Below are 12,535 nucleotides of genomic sequence, written 5' to 3'. Positions count from 1 at the left end.
AACCGGCCCGGTGCTTGGACTCCTTGGCCGTGGTGGCACCAGCTGCGTGCCGATGTGTTTGCCAGATGCCTCTGGGGAGGCCTAAAATCTTTCTCAGTGCTGACCAGCAGCGCGCTGTGCCCATGGTTCCCGACCCTGCGGCAGGTATCTCGCCTGATTTGTGTCTCAATCCCTTTCTGCCCTTTTCCAGGATGCTGTTGGTGCCACTACGGAGGAGGAGCGGCTGGTCAGAATGCGGGACACCATCCAGCAGCTGCCCGCTCCTCACTACAGGTCAGTGCTGCCCTCAGCCTGCTGAGCTCAGCCCTGGTGCACTTCAGAGGGCAATGGTGCGATTCCAGGCTTTGTCTCACGTGAGCAACACGATGCCTGGGTATGTTGAAGCGGTTGAAGGCTACACGGGTTTAATTTACAGGGTTAATTTATTGGGTCAGGTCCTGGGCACGGGGGCACGCTTGGTGCAGCTGATGGCTGTGGCTGTGCTGTGCTGGTGCTGGGTGCTGCAGCGTGGCACTTGGTCAAGTTGGATCTACTTCATCTTCAGCATCAGTAGCAGTAATAACAACTAGTGTGAATTGAGGTTTGCTTTGTGAGTGGCAGCACGGCATGCTGGCTGGTGCTGAACATTTGCCTCTCTTGTTTCCCAGGACCCTGGCGTATCTGATGAGACACTTGGCCTGTCTGTCTGCGAACAGCTCTGTCACCAACATGCACTCTAAGAACTTAGCCATTGTGTGGGCTCCAAACCTCCTAAGGTAAACTTCTTTTTCCATTTCAACAGAACGCTTTCATCTGTTCTCCAGTAGAATAAAGCAGTCCTCCCTTCTTCTGCACCACATGTGCTCTTCTCCTGTAAAATGTGCAGTGAGTGGCTGACAGCAGAGCAGGAGCCTGGACTGTTCTCCAACCCCACGTGGGCACAATTTCTAGCTGGGAATTGCTGCTCTCTTGTTTAGATGGGACTGGTGTGTCCTTGATCAGACAGGAGAACTTCTTCAGTGGCATCACTGATTGCCCACTGCGGAAGTCTCCGGAGCCCAGTTTGACAGCTTTGGGCTGCAACAGTTCAGACCTGGGGAAGCGATCTTGGCTGAATGACTTCTAAAACCTGCCTTTTCTACAGATCACAGCAGAGCGAGTCTGCCTGCGCCAGTGGGAGAGCTGCCTGCACGGAACTGCAGACGCAGTCGGCCGTGGTGGAATTCATCATCGACCACACAGACGTCCTCTTCTGCTCCACATCTGGACCTGACATGGCAGATGGAGCAGGTGAGTGTCTTCCTCCATTAGCTTTATCTTGGTCAGACACCTGGATCAAACGCAGGCTTTCTCCAACTCCTTTGAAATACACTTTTACTATCAAGGGGACAGCAGACTTCTGGGCTTAGATTGGAATCTGGCGTCCAGTTGCTGGATGCTGAGAATGTGCAAGCCCAAACTTGACCAGGAGAAAACTGTCACCGTCATTATTACGTTTTGCAAGCAGGTGAAACTTGATTAACGTGTGGCAGCGAAGCTTTCTCAGTTCCCTGCCCCCATTTTCTAGGGTTTTTGTTTGCCTGTTTCGATACAGGGACCCGCTCCTAATTATGACTGCGTCCTCTGCCATAGACACACCTCTGAGCACATGGTTATTTTGAGCTGCTCTTCTTCCAGTGGCTCGGTTAAGCAAGTCTAAGGAAAACACAGCAGCTCCCGGACCTGCGATGGCTGTGCTGCCGCTTTCTGATCCTGGCTCTCACCTGTGGTTTTCCCTTCCAGGGCACAGTTCTCTCTCAGGGCCCCAGTCTGTGCGAGCCTCTTCTCCTGCCACAGAGCTGCTCAGCCTGGAGGAGGCGCAGGCACGGAGGCAAGGCCACAGCAGCTCTCCTGTCACTGTGACACAGAGCAGGGACATGAAAGTGGAAAAAGGCCCCACAGCTGTACGGGAGAAATTCCACACCATCATCGACTTTCCATCTGAAAGGTAAAGAGGACTTTGTTTTCCAGTACCTTATCATCATTGTTTGGGTGGGTTTTTGTGGTTCCCCCCCCCCCCCCCCCCCATTATTTCTAGTGCCAAAGCTTGCTGAAACTCAGTTAAACTGATGGTGCCTGAAGTGTTGCAGTGAATCTCCACTCCCTTTGCACTGTGAGACAGAACTCACATTCAGTTGCCTACCGGGCTGAGTTTAGCCACACAAGGCTGGCATTCCCTCCTTGCTGGGCAGGCAGTCACGAGATGCATAAAGCCACGCTGACGTCTGTCCTGGCCTGTGCTGGCTGTACCTGGAAACGTTGGGGTTTTCCGGACTTCAGGGCCACGTGCCTGAATCCAATTCCGATTCTCCTCGAAGCAGAGCTGTTGGTCAGACCTGCTGGCACGAGAAACTAGACATGGCAGTGAGATGGGGCCAATGAGCTGTCAGTGTCAGAGTCAGAGATGCTTTTGGAGTTCCACGCACAACTCACACCATTCCCTGTTTCTTCTCTCCAGACCAAGTGCACCCAGCAGGATGAAGGAATCACCAGCTGGCTGTTGCTGTTCCTGCTTCAGCCTGGGAAAACCATCCTCCGTGGCCAAACGCCAACCGCAGCGCCGCCCCAGGGAGCCCTCAGAGACAGACATTGTAGTCCTGGCAGGTAAGGGTGCAAATCCTGCTTTCAACACCCTGCTTCTCAGCAACGTAGAATTCTTGCTGTCAGTGGGCTTGTATCTCCTTCTAGCGATCCAGCCCATACCTGACACCTTCAGTTCTCCCCTGATCAAGAACCACTTTTGTAATTCAACTTGTGAGAGTTGGACACCAACCCCTGTTCATTCTTTTCTAGGTGATTTGAGCTCTTGTCAACCCAGATGTGCCAGAGCAAGTAGCGAAGCTGGGCTGTGTGCTTCCACCAATGGAGAGCTCTTGGGAAGCACCAATGGCTGCGGTTCAGATGACAGCCTGCTGCATAACAACAGTGGCGGACACAAGGAGCTCATCCAAGTCCAAGCCCTCGTTTCTCCCAGCTCTGCTGAAGATGCTGACCTGAGCCTGTCACACACCACAGGCACCAGCCTGGACTGTGACCCAGTGCCTCTGCAGTGCAGCCCAGCCCAAGCACAGCCTGAGTGCCCTGACAGCAGCACCTCTGTGCAGGAGCAGGTCAGCAACAGCGAGGAGAAGCCGTGCCCCTTGGAGGGGGACTTAGAATCAGGCCTCCAGTCCCAGGCACCGTGCAGCGGCTCTGAGAGCCTTGAGCCGCTCTCTCCGTGACCTTTCCATCCAAGAGAGGACGATTCCCATCTTTACCTGAACCTCTCACGCCCTCCTGTCTTTTCCTTTAATAATAAAAGCACGCTTGTGCTCACTCAACGCCTTGACTGCCTGTGGAGTCTTCATTCCCAGGGACTGGGATGAATGCAACAAACAATGAGGCACCTCAGCTTGCAACGCTGAGGCTGTGGGGTGCACGAAGCAGAGCTTGGGGTTAGTTCCCGTTTTGTCTGGCTTTGGGGTGTCTGCAGCTCCCATTTGGTACGGTAGCAAATAATCTCTAGCATCCTGGATGCTGCTCGTGGTAACCCCATGCTTCCTGACGGTGGCGTTGTGATTCAGGGCTTTCGGATGCCTTGTGATGCCTTGGCTGCTCCCTAACACCTCTCTCCTCTGTCTGCATCCATTCCTTGCTCCCAACCTGTGAGCTGCCTGTGCAGATCATCTGCAACCCTGTCATCATCATGCTGCGGCAGGACGAGCTCACTCAGACCTGGCGTCTCATTGCTCAGCGTCAGCGCTGTCCTGCCCCTGGCAGCCTCTCATTGGTCAGCGGTAGCGCTGTCCCGCCCCTGGCAGCCTCTCATTGGTCGGCGGCACTGCTGTCCCATCCCCGCCAGCCTCTCATTGGTTAGCGGCAGCGCTGCTTCCTCCCCCGGGGTCTCCTTGATCCGCAGTAGCTCCTCCGGCTGCAATTGGCTGAGCCGCCGTGCACGGGAGCGGTCGTTGGGGGCCGGCTGTTGGAGGAGCGGCAGGGCTGTTGCTGTCCGGGCAGCAGCGAGATGGAAGCTGCAGCACAACAGGAGCGAGTGCTGAGGGCAGCTCCGCCAGAGATTTGTGGGAGAGCGGTCCTGGGACAGGGAGAGGAGCGTATTATTTTACATACATTATATATTTTATATTTTATTTTTGTTTTAACTAATTAAGTGCTGGAGAAAGTTTTGGAAAAGTTTCAGGTTGAAGAGGAGGTGAAGCTGTTTCAGTATGTAGATGATTTTCTGATTTGTGGAAAAGAGGAGTCTAAAGTAAGAGACTAAGTAAAACTCTGAATTTCTTGGGAATAGGGGCTAGGGCTTTTTGAACTGTATTATTTTGTGAATAGAAGAATATGTACAAGAAACAAAGATTGTACCTCCAACTATCACAGGGAGAACGCAACATATTAAAATAGACAAAAGAGGGAAAAGAATTAGTAGAAGTATTGAAACAGGACTTAATCACAGCACCTGTGTTAGAACTGCCTGCGTTAAAGGAACCATTTCACCTTTTGATAACTGTCAGTGAAAGAGCTGTTTTAGGCATTCTAACACAAGAATAGGGAGACAAAAGAAAACCTATTCATAGTTGTTCAAGGTATTAGACCCTGTATCTCAGGGTTGGCCTGAACGTGTGGCTGTGTCCAGGTGGTATCAGCAACTGCCTTACTGGTAGAAGAGAGTGTGCGTGTACACTTTGGGAGTGTAAGGAGCAAGTTGTTGACAATACGTGTTCCCCCCCTACCCTTCCATGAAGAGATTGCTCCACATTTTGAGGCATGACGGTTACAAAAAAAAAAATAAAAAAATAGAGCAGGAATCTGCTCCTCAATCTCTTAAAAAAGCATAGTGCCAAACTCTCCCCCGTGGAGATGAAATGGGCGTGGAATAATTGGTCCAACTTAGAGGGAGTCATGGGTCATATTAAATTCCCTCCATAATCAAATTTGTATGGGGGAGGAAAAGGGAATATCAATCATTTGTGCAGTTCCAGGAGCTGCTCTTAGTGCTGCCATAGAGATCCGCAATGAACAGCACATGGTAGAAACCCAAATTATAAAGTCCTTGCAGGAATTGGTGACATACCTGCAGTACCAAGTAGAAGATCTTAGGGGACAGAAAAAGAAGAACATTCAAAAGGCCTCCCTCAGCAAGCCCTTAGAGAACAGTTGGTAAATGACAGGGAGATAGATGCTAGATCCCCAAGTAGTGACTTTCCTCCAGGAGAAAATCTTGAGGATGTGAGAGCCCAAAAAGACAAGTTGGGAAACCTGTGATCCTTCTCTGCCTTTAGATAGAAACTGGGCGTGCATGGGAAGAGACTGGCAGTGGGTATTCTGATGTTCATACTGACGAGGTTCCCTGTTTGCTACGGAGCCGGCCAAAGTAAGGAAGGATTTTGGTGACACCCTTAGGAAATCAGTATGTGTGGAAAGTGCCATTAACAGAGGGAGGTCAGATCTTGCTGACTGAAAAGGAATCAGAGGGTTATTGAGGACCTGGAATATTTTTCACCACGGGCAACCACTGCCAGTGGTCCCTTACTCCAAGCGCTGCTTATTGGGATGATTACTCCCCAGGACAACTGCTGTTGATTGATTTGCCCCACCGTGGTCCTGTCCCTTTAACCCTCAGGGAGACTCTTCACAAATACTTGTGGAAGCCTCAATATGATCAGGAGGAACTGTACAAAATTAACCGTCTGGATTTCACCTCCCTTCTAACTTTGGTTCATTTAGGACCAGGAAGTCTTATTTCTGTTTTGTTTTCTTTTCCAGTTTTGCTTCTTCTAACCTTGGCTCCTTTGGAACCAGGAAGTTCTCTCTTGTTTTCCAGATGCTAACGAATGCTGATACGGTTGTTGTAGCTCACATGTTCCCTTCTCACTCTGCTCCTTTCTCTGGGATCCCCGTGGTATCATTGGTGTTACTGTTTTGGACAGGAATCTTCTTCAGATTAATTTTTGTAATTGCTTATGATGACCTTAACACAGTCACTGGCTGGTCACGGTCCCATGCCCATATTGGCAGTACTGGGCATTTAGTTAGTTTTACTTATGATCCTGTCACTAACTCTCCCGCAGCTTTTGTCCTAATACACAATGCTTCGGTACATACCATACACTTAATCATTGTGCTGGGACTGAATCACAATGGAGTTTTTTTGTTTATTTTTTTTCCCTGCAGAGGAGAAAGAATCACAAATGCTTGTGGAGAAAAAAGACTCAGGGATTTCTTCTTTCTTGCTAGCAGATCTTGATGCTCTCCTCTTCCTGCCAGTGGGCTGCGTGTCATGCCATAGTCCTGCAGTCTCCAGAAGTGACCCCACGTGCTACCAAAACAGATCACAGACCTGGATTCAGGCGTTCCTCGTTCTCCCACTGCACGAGCTGTCATGGAGCAGCATGTGATCTCTGAAGTTGCTCCCACACCTGTAGTTGTTCTTTGGGCTCGGCATCAGTTGTCTCTTGCACTCACGTGGCTTTCACCTGGTATTCTTTCTTTTCCCCCATCTTTAGGGCTCCCAAGTACTGCTGTGATGTCTGTGCCTTCTGTCGCTCCCACCAAACATGGGTTTGTTCTTTTTAGGTTCAATTTCATTTCTTGACATTATGCAATGTTTCTCATTTTTCTTGTGTTTCATGTTGCCAATCTACGCCTAGTTGGAGCTACAGCGAGCCCAAATGCTGACTGCTCTGCTTTGACCAAGTGAGATGCAAAAAGAAGAGGTAGGTTGCAAAACAGGCTTCTAGTGCGTGCCATGTAAGACTTGGGGTATCCAGAGTTAACTTCTTGTCTTTCTCCTTTTCCAGTTCCCTTTGATTTTTTCCCCCTTTTTTATAATTTATTTTCATTTCCTAATCCACTTTCTAATTCTACTTCTTTTCTTTTTTCCAATTCCTTTTCCAATTCCTTTTCCGAATAGTTTTCTGCTTCATTTTTTTCTTTTTACCTTTTTCTTTTCTCTCCTTGTTCTTTTATTTCCTTTTCTTTCTCCTTCTAATTTGTTTTCTTAAGACTTTTTCAAATTCTTTTTTGTTTTGAATTTTTTCTATTTCTTTCTAATTCTTTCTTTTTCTTTTGATAATTCTGTTTCCAATTGTTTTTCTTTTTCATGTTCCTTTTCTTAGTCATATTCCTTTCCGTTTTTTATTTTCTTCAACATATTCCAATTCTCATTCCAATTCTTTTTCCTTTATTAATTATTTTTCCATTCCCTTTTCTAAATCTTTCTCTCTTTCTAAATCCGTTTCTTCTTTCCTGTTTCTAATTGTGAGAATCCTTTGTTTTTTGGCTCAAAGCTTGCTTCCTGAGGTTTTTCTTGTGATAAGACTCTCAATGATTTGTTAAGGAGGCAAGTGATGGGTGCTAACCGTGTGACAATCGACATCACTTTGGGAACATTTGAGAGCCCCTTCCTCCAGAGCTGCTTGCCTCCAGAATAGAGTGCTCAGGAGTGTTCACTGGCAGAAGATCTGGCCTGTGACTAAACAGCTCCAGCTTGGTATGGGAAAACTGGGGAATGATACCATCGTGTTCTGTGAAAAACAAGATGCAGATGGGCATCCCTGCTCCCTCTTGTCTGCTGGCAAGGCCCAGAAGATGGGAACAGAGGAGTTTCTGCTGAGATCCCAGAGCCAGAAGCTGCCGCTCCAAGGAGAGCTGACTCAACCACATTGGATTTGAGCTGTCACTCCAAAGACAGCTGACTCGACCACTTTGAAACTATTGAAAAGGGGCCGTCATCGCCATGGTCATGGCCGTCGTTCTCATCATTCTCCTCATCGTCAACAGAACAATGCCTGACGACCCACCACTACTGAAGATCAAAGACTGAATTACAAACCACGCTGGATCCATGGTGGTGACTGTCTCCCTCTTACTTCCTGTAAAGACTCCTTGCTTCTTCTTTCCTATCTTTCCTATCGCCCTCCTTCCCTTCCCCATTACCCTAATTCATAATAGCATCCGTCCTCCCCTTCCCCATTTCCCTAATTACGATTTGTAATAAATTGGTCGGACCAACATTTGAACCATTGTTTCTTAATCTCACGCTGGGTATATAGATAATAAAAGAACCTCCTCTCCCTCCTATAAATTGGAGCAAGACACTAATCTGCTTTGTTTTTCTAATTTTTTTTCCTAATTCTTTTCCTATTTCTTTTTCCTGTTGCAAGTCTTTCTTTTCATTGCAAGTCTTTTTCCTTTTTCTATTTCATTTTTTTTCTTTTTTGAATCCCAATTCTTTTTCAAGTTGTAGTTCTTGTGTTCTCTTTCTGGATCATTTTCTATTTTTTTTTTTCCTAATTCTTTGTCTAATTCGAACTATTTGTCTAATTCTTTTTCTATTTTTTTCTTTTTCCAATTCCTTTTTGTTTCCTTTTTCCATTTCTCATTCTAATTTTAATTCTTCTTCTTTTTTTAAAAAAAAAATATATATACTTTTTGGTCTTTCTAATACTTTTGTTTTCTAATTTTCTTTTTCCTTTTCTAATGATTTCTCCAATTCTTTTTCTAATTCTTTTTCTGCTCCTTGTTTTTCTTTTTCTAATTCTAATTCTTTTTCCAAGCCTTTTTTGTGGTCCTTTTCCCAGTCTAAGTCTTTCTTTTTTCTATTTCAATTTTTTTCTAACTCCAACTCTTTTTCTAATTGTAGTACTTTTTCTTTTCCCTGTTGAACATCTTTTCCCTGTTCCATGTCCTTTTCATTTTTCTGTTTCAGTTTTTTCTTTTACGTTTTCCAATTTTTTCTAATTTTTTTAAATTAATTTTCTAATTCATTTTCTATTTTTTTCTGTTCTTTTTGATTGTTTCTTTTTTTTTCAGATTCTAAATATTTTTCTACTTTTCATTGTAAAACTTGATATCTTTCTATTTTTTCTTTATATTTTTCCTTTTTCTAATTCATTTTATTTTTCTCAATCTTTTTCCACCTCTTTTTCTGTTTCCAGGTTTTTCTTTTTGCAGTTTTTTCCTTTTCCAATTATCGTTCTAATTCTTCTCCTTTTTCTTTATCCATTGGTTTTTCTTTTCTAATTCCTTTTCATATCCATTCTCTTGCTCTAGTGCTTTTGTTTCCTTTCTCTTCTTTTTCATTTTCCAATTCTTTTTCCAGGTCTGTTTCCATTTCCAGTTCTCTTTCCAATTTTTCATCTATTTTTTTCCATTTTTTCTTTTCTCAATTCCTTTTTATACAATTCCTTTTCTTTTTCCAATTCCTTTTCTTTTCATCTTCTTTTCCATATTCTTGTTTTTCCTCTCTCTAATTATTTTTCTAATTCTTCTTCTATTTTTTCTAATTATTCTCTTTTTTCTTATTATTTTTCATTGTTCTATTTCTAATTCTTTTTCTAGACTTTTTTTCTCACTTTTTCATTTTCCTTTATTTTTTCACTTTTTTTTGTCTTTCTAGTTCCTTTTCCAATTCCTTTTCTAATATTTTTTTCTAATTCTTTCTCATTTCCCATTTTTTTCAGTTCCTTATCTTTTTCTTTTTCCAATTCTCATTCTAATCCTAATTTGTCTTCGTTTTTTCTTTTTCTAATTGTTTTTCTCTTTCATTTTCTAATTCTAATTATTTTCTTTCTTTTCTATTTCGAATTATTTTTATAATATTTTCTTCGCCTTTTTCTTCTCCCCTTTTCTTGTTTTTCTGTTTCTTACTCTTTTTGTCTTATTTCCTAATTCTTTTTCTAATTCTTTGTCATATTCTTTTGATTTTTTTCCTTTTCTAATATTTTTTTCCCTAATTGGTTTTCTTTTTCCTTTTTATTTTTGTTATTCTTTTTCTAATTCCAGTTCTTTTTCCTCTGCCTTTTCCAATTCTTCTATTTCCAATTCGTTTTCTATTTATTTTCCCAATTCCAATTATTTTGTCTTTTCCTCACCTTTTTCCTGTCCTCATTGTATTTCAAATTCTTTTTTCTATTTCTAATAATGTTCCTTTTAATAATTCTAGCTATTTCTTTTTCTTTCTTTTTCTACATCTTTCTTTTCTCCTTTCCTTTTCCTTTTTTTCATTTTTATTCCCTTTTTTTGTTTCCGTTTTCCTTTTTTTTTTTTTTTTCCATTTTACTTTTCCTTTTTTCTTTTCATTTTCATCTTCTGTGAACCTGAAGTGCTCAGGCAATGAGAAACCAGGGGAGGAGAAGATAAGAGTTGGATAATAGATCATAAGCGATGTCCCACTGATTCAGATTTCAGTGTTCCTGAAGAAAATACTACCAGTCTACAAGAGCCTTATCCAGCTGGGCTGCATTGCCAGATAACAAACCTGAATAAACCAAAGGACGCACGATGTTGTGGGTTTTCACTTGGGTTCCTTGTACTGTCCATGCGGATTCACAGTATTTTTGTACAGGCTTGTGGATCTTCACTGGGCTTTGCAGAAGTCCACCCTGGTTCACTGAAGACTTTGCAGGATCACTGGTCTTCACTGAGATTCCATGAAGTTCACGTGGTTTTGTAAGATTTTGCACAGCTTTGCTTCTGTTCACACTGGTTTCCCATATCTCCGCTTTGGTTCAGTCAAGTCTGCACAATTTTGCTGGCCTTTGCTGCGTTAAAGTTTCACTCCTTTACTTAGTCCCTGACAGTTTGCAGGTGGTATCTCAAATTCTCAGTCATCTAGTGCTGCTGCCACTTCCCCCACCTTTCCGGAGTATGAGCTTGCAATTAAATATCATCTACACATGGATACACATCCTAAGGCAGTGAAACTCTGTCAAAGTTCACTGAGGTGGCTTGAGCAATAGTGGGAGAATGTGTACACCCCTGTGGGAGTCAGCTAAAGGTATATCATATCCTCTCCTGTGTGAAAGCAGACTTTTCTTTATCCTCTTCCTGCAAGGAAACTGTTGTCATGGTTCTATGTTTTCTGTTTGTTTGTTTTTATTTTGGGTTTCAGTATTCCACATCAAAACATCATGTCGTGTACGGGGTATTAAAGTGTTAATGCCCAATCCCAGGTACCTATCCCTGTACATTACAGAAGTCACGGGATCTGGCCCTTCCAGGTGGGGGGGGGCGCTCTCTTGCTGCCTGGCAGTGGGTGCTGGAGGTGCTTTCCTAGCCGTTACAAGCTTTTCAGGTTTGAATCGGTCCCAGGAACTCTCTCTCTCATCTTGTCTGATTTATTAATCTCAATTTCAATTAAATTGTATATACTGTGTTATCTCGTATTCCAATATTATAGTAAAATAGGTTTTCCTCCATAGATTGTTGCCGCTGCTTTTTTTTTCCTCCCTTCCTTCCTTCCCATTTTTTGTGGGACTGGGGTGGGGGGGGGGGAGGGCAGAGGCCTGTCGCCCCTGTCACGGACATAGATTGATCTAGTCAACTCCGTGACAACTGTAAAGAGCAACTGCCATCCAAATAAGCTCCAAAGCCCATTTCACGTCATACTCCAGACCCAAACCATCAATATTTCACAGCAAACTCCAGGTTCACGTCCTTGCTAATTCACCCCAAACTGAGTTCCCAAAACCTCATTATTTCATTCCAAATGTCAGCACCAACACTCCCTGATGTCACCCCCCAGGGATGCTCCAGCATCAATCCCCCAGCATTACTCCTTCACATCACCCCCTTTCATCCCAACATCACCCACCAGTGCCAACCCAACAATGTCACCCTGGAGTCACTTCCTGATGTCACCCCTCACCGTCACCACAATATCCACCCTCAGCATCACTCCAACATTGTCATTCCCCAGTGTCACCCCAACGCTCTCACCCCAGGATCAGTCATTCATGTTAAATCCTTGTGGTACTCCAACATCACTCCCAATGATGTCACCCTATCGTGCTACTCCCTGACATCTATCCTATTGATACCCCAACATCACTCCAACATAACCAGTGTCACTCTAAAATTTTAGATGATTCCATTAAGTGGGAAGCAGAATCTCCCTAAGCAAGTATGCTATTACTATCTGACCCTTGAGAGATGGCAAGCCACCGAAAAGGAGAGAGAAGGAACATGCCAGCAGTGGATTTGACCAGCATCACTAGCAGGGCATCCCCTGCTTCAAAGCACACTTCCACTCTTTCTCCCACTTTCATTCTCCCCAGGGTCTGTAGGGTTTGTTCCACTTGCATGCTGTACCCATATGGCCAGTGCGTGATACAGAGCTCTACAGTCAAAGAATTTTAAGATGCTATAATCACAAAATGAACAAGACAGTTAGGCAAAGCAGACTATGACAACAAAAGAGAATAAATAGAAGGCTTACCCCTATCCTGGGCTCACTCACAAAACTCCAGCAGAGCAGATCTCCAGCAAAGATCCTTCCCTCCTGGCAGCCAGCTCTTAAATAGCTCTAGGAGGGGGCAGCCAGGCTCCACCCCCTTCTGGCAGCACAGGTGAATTGAATTGCCTTCACCTGTGCTCCTCTGGCTGCCTCATGGCTCGCCTCAGGTGATCAATCAGAGGTTCAGGCCATGACTCAGCAGTTCCCATACAAGAGCCCAGCTGGAACATCAGCTTGCAAAACAAGTCTTCGCAAGAATTGCCTTCACCTGTGCTCCTCTGGCTGCCTCAT

The 12,535-nt window shown here is 44.4% G+C and overlaps 1 protein-coding gene and 2 long non-coding RNA genes across 3 annotated transcripts in view; 2 read left to right on the top strand and 1 right to left on the bottom strand.

Annotated features, from left to right (window-relative positions):
• The window catches only part of LOC128088829 (rho GTPase-activating protein 32-like), a 36,041-nt gene extending 32,802 nt beyond the window's left edge, over window positions 1–3,239 (top strand). Inside the window, exons 11-13 of the mRNA XM_052699687.1 lie at window positions 1,762–1,966; window positions 2,477–2,622; window positions 2,812–3,239. Of these exons, the coding sequence (XP_052555647.1) occupies window positions 1,762–1,966; window positions 2,477–2,622; window positions 2,812–3,239 (779 nt within the window). The remainder of the gene's footprint in view (window positions 1–1,761; window positions 1,967–2,476; window positions 2,623–2,811) is intronic.
• Window positions 3,240–6,407: 3,168 nt separating this feature from the next.
• On the top strand, window positions 6,408–8,027 carry LOC128082533 (uncharacterized). Its single transcript, XR_008207716.1, has 2 exons — window positions 6,408–6,485; window positions 6,657–8,027. It is a non-coding gene; the product is annotated as an uncharacterized LOC128082533 (long non-coding RNA).
• A 2,084-nt stretch (window positions 8,028–10,111) lies between these two features.
• Window positions 10,112–12,452, bottom strand: LOC128082537 (uncharacterized). Its single transcript, XR_008207717.1, has 3 exons — window positions 12,244–12,452; window positions 11,932–12,151; window positions 10,112–10,847 (listed from the first exon to the last, which is right to left on the bottom strand). It is a non-coding gene; the product is annotated as an uncharacterized LOC128082537 (long non-coding RNA).
• Window positions 12,453–12,535: the final 83 nt, after the last annotated feature.

Source organism: Tympanuchus pallidicinctus, unplaced genomic scaffold, assembly GCF_026119805.1.
Source record: "Tympanuchus pallidicinctus isolate F22 unplaced genomic scaffold, pur_lepc_1.0 scaffold1, whole genome shotgun sequence".
Taxonomy (NCBI): Eukaryota; Metazoa; Chordata; class Aves; order Galliformes; family Phasianidae; genus Tympanuchus; species Tympanuchus pallidicinctus.
This window is presented reverse-complemented; position numbering and strand designations above follow the sequence as displayed.